General features: G+C 42.2%; 1 protein-coding gene across 3 annotated transcripts in view; it reads left to right on the forward strand.

Annotated features, from left to right (window-relative positions):
* atp8b4 (ATPase phospholipid transporting 8B4) overlaps positions 1 to 7997 on the forward strand; it is a 62442-nt gene that overhangs the window by 22384 nt on the left and 32061 nt on the right. For all 3 annotated transcript variants that reach the window (XM_036960619.1, XM_036960628.1, XM_036960636.1), the window contains 4 exons: positions 4116 to 4198; positions 5029 to 5187; positions 6076 to 6164; positions 6391 to 6593. In XM_036960619.1, coding sequence (XP_036816514.1) covers positions 4116 to 4198; positions 5029 to 5187; positions 6076 to 6164; positions 6391 to 6593 — 534 coding nt within the window. The remainder of the gene's footprint in view (positions 1 to 4115; positions 4199 to 5028; positions 5188 to 6075; positions 6165 to 6390; positions 6594 to 7997) is intronic.

Raw genomic sequence — 7997 nt, forward strand, 5'->3', positions numbered from 1 at the left:
TCCCACCTGTGTTTGTGTGGGATATTATTTAGTGTTTGTGCTGAAACCCAGGCTACATGTCTTTTATTTAATTATAATTATTTAATTATTGTGCCCCTGAAATGTTTCGCATCACAGACGTCTTTACAGCGACACATCGCTCAGTCCAGACCATTGACATTCAGGGTCAACAACACAGAGGATATATAATATAATAAAGATGTGGAACTATACATCTGCTGTGCCTTGGTCCGTCTCTCCTCGCGTTCGTTATTCTCCAACAAGTGTTTAAAGGCCTTGATTGTATAATTCTAACATTAGATTATTCAAATATGAAATACAAATCTCCAAACTTCTTTTTGTTTGGTTTTATAGCACTGTGTAATGCTCCAGGGCTATTTCCGTTAGCATTTTGGCATGTTTTTCTAGATTTAAAACATTAAACAACACTTATAAAGCTAACGTTACCCTTTCACAGCAAATACTTACATTACATTTAAGCATGCAGTGCCTTCAGAAAGTACTCACACCCCTTGACTTTTTCCACATTTTTTGTTGTGTTACAACCTGAGTTTAAAATGGATTAAAATTGAGATGTTGTGTCGCTGGCAATAACCTGAAACACAAGGCCGAATATACATTGGAGTTGGTTACCTAGACATTGAATGTTCCTGAGTGGCCTAGTTACCGTTTTGACTTAGACTACCAGTCAACAGGTTGGACACACCTACTCATTTAAGGGTTTTTATTTATTTGGACTATTTTCTACATTGTAGAATAATAGTGAAGACATCAAAACTATGAAATAACACATATGGAATCATGTAGTAACCAAAAAAAGTGTTAAACAAATGAAAATATATTTGAGATTTGAGATTCTTCAAAATCAAATCAAAATCAAATCAAATCAAATTTATTTATATAGCCCTTCGTACATCAGCTGATATCTCAAAGTGCTGTACAGAAACCCAGCCTAAAACCCCAAACAGCAAGCAATGCAGGTGTAGAAGCACGGTGGCTAGGAAAAACTCCCTAGAAAGGCCAAAACCTAGGAAGAAACCTAGAGAGGAACCAGGCTATGTGGGGTGGCCATTCCTCTTCTGGCTGTGCCGGGTGGAGATTATAACAGAACATGGTCAAGATGTTCAAATGTTCATAAATGACCAGCATGGTCGAATAATAATAAGGCAGAACAGTTGAAACTGGAGCAGCAGCACGGCCAGGTGGACTGGTGACAGCAAAGAGTCATCATGTCAGGTAGTCCTGGGGCATGGTCCTAGGGCTCAGGTCCTCCGAGAGAGAGAAAGAGAGAAGGAGAGAATTAGAGAACGCACACTTAGATTCACACAGGACACCGAATAGGACAGGAGAAGTACTCCAGATATAACAAACTGACCCTAGCCCCCCGACACATAAACTACTACAGCATAAATACTGGAGGCTGAGACAGGAGGGGTCAGGAGACACTGTGGCCCCATCCGAGGACACCCCCGGACAGGGCCAAACAGGAAGGATATAACCCCACCCACTTTGCCAAAGCACAGCCCCCACACAACTTACCATCCTGAGACAAGGCTGAGTATAGCCCACAAAGACCTCCGCCACGGCACAACCCAACCCTTTGCCTTGATGACAGCTTTGCACACTCTTGGCTTTCTCTCAACCAGCTTTATGAGGTAGACACCTGGAATGAATTTCAATTAACAGTTGTGCCTTCTTAAAACTTAATTTGTGGAATTTCTTTCCTTCTTAATGTGTTTGAGCCAGTCAGTTGTGTTGTGACAAGGTAGGGGAGGTATACAGAAAATAGCCCTATTTGGTAAAAGACCAAGTCCATATTATGGTAAGAGCAGCTCAAATAAGCAAAGAGAAACGACACTCCATCATTACTTTAAGACATGAAGGTCAGTCAATCCGGAAAATTTCAAGAACTTTGAACCTTTCTTCAGTTGCAGTCGCAAAAACCATCAAGCGCTACGATGATACTGGCTCTCATGAGGACCGTCACAGGAAAGGAAGACCCAGAGTTACCTCTGCTGCAGATGATAAGTTCATTAGAGTTAACTGCACCTCAGTAATTGCAGCCCAAATAAATGCTTCACAGAGTTCAAGTAACAGACACATCTCAACATCAACTGTTCTGAGGAGACTGAGTGAATCAGGCCTTCATGGTCTAATTTCTGCAAAGAAACCACTACTAAAGGACACCAATAACAAGAAGAGACTTGCTTGGGCCAAGAAACCTGAGCAATGGACATTAGATCGGTGGAAATTTGTCCTTTGGTCTGGAGTCCAAATTGGAGATTTTTGGTTCCAACCGCCGTGTCTTTGTGAGACGTGGTGTGGGTGAACGCATTCTCTGCATGTGTATTTCCCACTGTGACGCATGGAAGGGGAGGTGTTATGGTGTGGGGGTGCTTTGCTGGTGACACTGATTTATTTAGAATTCAAGGCACACTGCTGCTACCACAGCATTCTGCAGCGATACACCATCCCATCTGATTTGCACTTAGTGGGACTTTCATTTTTATTTCAACAGTACAATGACCCAACACACCTCTAGGCTGTGTAAGGGCTATTTTACCAAGAAGGACAGTGAAGTGCTGGATCAGATGACCTGGCCTGGACAATCCCTCGACCTCAACCAAATTGAGATGGTTTGGGATGAGTTTGACCACAGAGTCAAACTCAAAGGTGTGGACTCCGGCCGCAAAACCTGAAACTAGATGGGGAGGGTTAGGGTGGGCAACTAGCGTTGGTGGCGGCTCCGGTGCGGGACGTAGCACCCGCTCAGACCGCGAATCCGGCCATGGAGCCGGGCTGAACGCCAGACTGGGCACCGGCGCAGTGGAAGGCTCTGGCCATGGCACGGGCGCATCTCTCTCCGATCTCCCTCCCCCAACTGTTCCATCGACCCCCAGACGGGTGTCCCTCCCCCCAAAAAAGTATTGGGGTTGCCCTTGGGCTCGTGGCTGTCCTCTGTTACTCCTTGGCATCTCCCGCCAAGGAAGGGTCTCGCATCCACCCAGTATTTCCACCCAGCTCTCCTTTACCTCCTGGGCACGCTGCTTGGTCCTTACTTGTTGGGATATTCTGTCACGTCCGTCGTTTAAATAAATGGACCAAGGCGCAGCGTGAGCAGAGTTCCACATATTTATTATAGTGAAACTTCAAGACAACAAAGACTAAACGAACGTGCAAACGTAGCGCACCTAGGCACTTTACAAAAAACAATATCCCACCACGCAGGTGGGAAAAGGGACACACTAAGTATGATCCCCAATTAGAGGCAACGATATACAGCTGCCTCCAATTGGGAACCATACTTACACACCAACATAGAACTAAAATAACTAGAACCCTTCTAGTCACGCCCTGACCTACAAAACTTATAGAGAACCCCGAGGGCTCTCTATGGTCAGGGCGTGACAGTAGTTGACAAAAATATCATTTTTATTTTTCATTTAAGTGGTATACAGAGTAGCAATGGATGTCCCGACTTTCAATCATCTCTGAGCTAATTTCCTGCTATTCTACACATTTTGCCATGAGGCTGAGTGAAAATGTTTGTAATTTTAAAGCTAAGTTCCTGCTATTCTACACATTTTGCCATGAGGCTGAGTGAAAATGTTGTAGTTTTAAAGCTAAGTTCCCGTTATTCTACACATTTTGCCATGAGGCTGAGTGAAAATGTTTGTAATTTTAAAGCTAAGTTCCCGCTATTCTACACATTTTGCCATGAGGCTGAGTGAAAATGTTTGTAATTTTAAAGCTAAGTTCCCGCTATTCTACACATTTTGCCATGAGGCTGAGTGAAAATGTTTGTAATTTTAAAGCTAAGTTCCCGCTATTCTACACATTTTGCCATGAGGCTGAGTGAAAATGTTTGTAATTTTAAAGCTAATTTCCTGTCATTTAAAAAAAAAAATGTGGCTTATGACATGTGGTACTTTCTTGTACTTCAACATTGTTGGTAGCTAACAGTGCCCATGCAGTGCGTGTTTTATTGAATCCTAAAGAAACAAAAGCAACAACAAAAAACTGTCATAATACCATTTTTACATGTACTTTCTAAGCAAATACATGGTTAACTTATTCTTGCACTGTACAAATAAAATCCCAATGTTTCTGCATAGGGAGACCAATCTGAAGGTTCGTCAGGCTTTGACTGTGACCTCAGACTTGGGAGCAGACATAACAAAGCTGGCTGACTTCAATGGTAACAGTATAACCATTTATGCTGCATTCTGTGTGTATTAAAATAACGAGACATCTGTAGGTCTATATAGCGTTACCGTGGCTCTCTCTCTCTTCCTGGTATTTGACCTTGGATTGTCTGGTTGTTGCTATGACGAACTCAGGGGTAATTTTTTGTCTGATACTTGAGTGTCTATTTGGAGGCTGTTTTGAGGTAAGTGGAGCGGCTGTTTCCATGGTTCGGGCACGTCCTTGTGTCTTCCCGTTGTGCTGTTTTGCTCTCCTGTGTAATTACTATGGGAATTACGGATCTGGAGACAGAGCTGGTCTCAGTAACTAGCGGAAATGAAGGTGAAGAGTTAGTGTATGTTGTGCTTGTCGGGGAACATTTTGGTGTTTTTCGTCACAGACTTACATATATTTGAGTTTCATTTAGGTATGTGTGTGTTCATGCTATACGCCTGTGTACATATGTGTGTAATTATGTAGCATTTTCCCTTTTATGTCGTTTTTCTATTCTTTTACAACGTAGGAGGCCCAGGTTTAAATCCCTGTTGTCTCTGTTGGGGTAGTATTGACACTGACAATACAATGTAATACAACATAAAGCACATAGCTAATGTAGCACATAGAAGACAGAGAAACAGACAAGAGTGAACATCTTGCTGACTACGTGAATCGCATAGAAATAGAATAACTAGAATGGGTTAATTCCAATTCAAGTCAACTGTTATGTTATGGCTTTACACATTCTAGCAGTGATACTTCTATGCGTAGACGTCTTGATGCTGCCTGCTGTGCTGACTGCCTGGCTTCCTGTGGTGAATCGGTGTCAAATATTTTCCTACTCAGGAGAAGTTATCTGTGAGCCTCCCAACAACAAGCTGGACAAGTTCACAGGTACTCTGTACTGGAGAGATAACAAGTACCCTCTGGATAATGAAAAGATGCTGCTGAGAGGCTGTGTGCTCCGGAACACGGAGTGGTGCTTCGGAATGGTCGTCTTTGCTGGTATGAATGAACAGTCTTGATGTATGGTATTCATATTATGAAGTCATCCGTTATCGGTCAAAATTCTGATGACTTCCTAATATGGATGCCGTGTTATCGCTGTTTTGTTGTCAGGGATTTCACCATGTCTGGCTGGCTACCTGTGTACATCTCATTAGACCTCCCACTTTTTACCTTTATTTAACTAGGCAAGTCTGTTAAGAAGAAATCATTATTTACAATGACGGCCTACTGGGGAACAGTGGGTTAACTGGTCTAGGAACAGTGGGTTAACTGGTCTAGGAACAGTGGGTTAACTGGTCTAGGAACAGTGGGTTAACTGGTCTAGGAACAGTGGGTTAACTGGTCTAGGAACAGTGGGTTAACTGGTCTAGGAACAGTGGGTTAACTGGTCTAGGAACAGTGGGTTAACTGGTCTAGGAACAGTGGGTTAACTGGTCTAGGAACAGTGGGTTAACTGGTCTAGGAACAGTGGGTTAACTGGTCTAGGAACAGTGGGTTAACTGGTCTAGGAACAGTGGGTTAACTGCCTTGTTCAGGGGCAGAACGACAGATTTGTACCTTGTCAGCTCGGGGATTTGAACTTTCGGTTACTAGTCCAGCGCTCTAACCACTAGGCTACCCTGTCGCCCCAACGAGAGAGCATTCAGGAGTCTCATTTGTAATCAAATGAGAAAACCTAATGTCGTACAGGGTTGTCGTATGTTCATGTTTAATTGCCACCAATTACATTTAGTGTATCTCTGTCACTTCACGTGTCTAAGATTTAACACCCATCTGACCAACACGTACTGACCCTGAACGGTCAGATCGTTCATATATAGCTAGTAGCTTCTCTCTTCTTTATTGTCGTCCTCTACGTGATGTGTGATTCCTTTACTCCTCTAGGGCTGCAAACCAAACTGATGCAGAACTGTGGGAGGACTAAATTCAAAAGGACCAGCATTGATAAACTGATGAACACTTTAGTTTTATGGGTGAGTACTTTTTTTCCCCCACATCGTCTGAAGTGCTCAACAAAAAAAAAAGGACATTAAAAAATATGATTAAAAGATGGTTAAAAAATATAAAAGGTCCATGTTGCAACTGGCTCAACGTACATAGTTGCCTAGTTTAATGAAGGTTAATTAAAATGTGAAGTTCTAACTGTTTATGAAATGGTGCTAGTATTGAATACACCAACTTGCTGATCTCTACTGCCAGATATTTGGCTTCCTAGTCTGCATGGGTGTGATCCTGGCTATTGGCAACACCATCTGGGAGCAGAAGGTTGGGAGGAGCTTCAGTGTCTATCTCCTGTGGGATGAACCAATCAGAAACAACAATGTGGTGTTCTCTGGGTTCCTCACCTTCTGGTCTTACATCATCATCCTCAACACAATGGTGCCCATCTCTCTCTACGTCAGGTTGGTTTGTCTGCTGTCTGTCTCTCTGTCTCTCTCTTTGTCTCTCTCTTTCGCTCTCTCTAAGTCTGTCTGTCTGTCTGTCTGTCTGTCTGTCTGTCTGTCTGTCTGTCTGTCTGTCTGTCTGCCTGGTCTTACATCATCATTCTCAACACAGTTGTACTCACCTCTACGTCAGGTACAGAACCAGCAACAGTGGAGATAATTTAATTATTATGGCATTTTTTACTTAAAGCTAGTTTCTTAGCTAGCTACTAGATGCTTAGTTGCTCCATCCATTTTTTGACTTAAAGCTAGTTTCTTAGCTAGCTACTAGATGCTTAGTTGCTCCATCCATTTTTTGACTTAAAGCTAGTTTCTTAGCTAGCTACTAGATGCTTAGTTGCTCCATCCATTTTTTTACTTATGAATTGATGACCCATTGATTGTTGAAGAATAGAACTTGTAAATTCCTCAACTGTCGTACCACATCAGAACCCGACATAGAAGTCGGTTTGACCCCAATGTTTGTAAACAATGCCAACGTAAACAAACACTGTAGAGCCTCATAACACGGTTCAACTATAATGGTTGTATCATGTATGGTCAGTCCTTGCATCCATAGCCATGTCCATGAATTTGAGAGTGGTTACATTTATCCAGGCCGATCCGTCAGCTTTTTACCCAAACAGAGGCAGGGTGAGCGCTTTGTTATTGTTTCAACTAAAGATTCTATCTTGAACTGAGTTCGATTTAACTCACCTATTAGTTTAACTACCTCGTATCTTAACTCAACTCTTAGCTTAACTCAACTTTTAGCTTAACTCAGCTCTTAGCTTAACTCAACTCTTAGCTTAACTCACCTCTTAGCTTAACTCAGCTCTTAGCTTAACTCAACTCTTAGCTTAACTCAGCTCTTAGCTTAACTCAACTCTTAGCTTAACTTACCGCTTATCTTAACTCAGCTCTTAGCTTAACTCAACTCTTAGCTTAACTTACCGCTTATCTTAACTCAGCTCTTAGCTTAACTCAGCTCTTAGCTTAACTCAACTCTTAGCTTAACTCAGCTCTTAGCTTAACTCAACTCTTAGCTTAACTCAACTCTTAGCTTAACTCAACTCTTAGCTTAACTCAGCTCTTAGCTTAACTCAACTCTTAGCTTAACTTACCGCTTATCTTAACTCAGCTCTTAGCTTAACTCAGCTCTTAGCTTAACTCAGCTCTTAGCTTAACTCAACTCTTAGCTTAACTCAACTCTTAGCTTAACTCAACTCTTAGCTTAACTCAACTCTTAGCTTAACTTACCGCTTATCTTAACTCAGCTCTTAGCTTAACTCAACTCTTAGCTTAACTTACCGCTTATCTTAACTCAGCTCTTAGCTTAACTCAACTCTTAGCTTAACTCAACTCTTAGCTTGACTCAACTCT

Source organism: Oncorhynchus mykiss, chromosome 2 (assembly GCF_013265735.2).
Source record: "Oncorhynchus mykiss isolate Arlee chromosome 2, USDA_OmykA_1.1, whole genome shotgun sequence".
Lineage (NCBI taxonomy): Eukaryota > Metazoa > Chordata > Actinopteri > Salmoniformes > Salmonidae > Oncorhynchus > Oncorhynchus mykiss.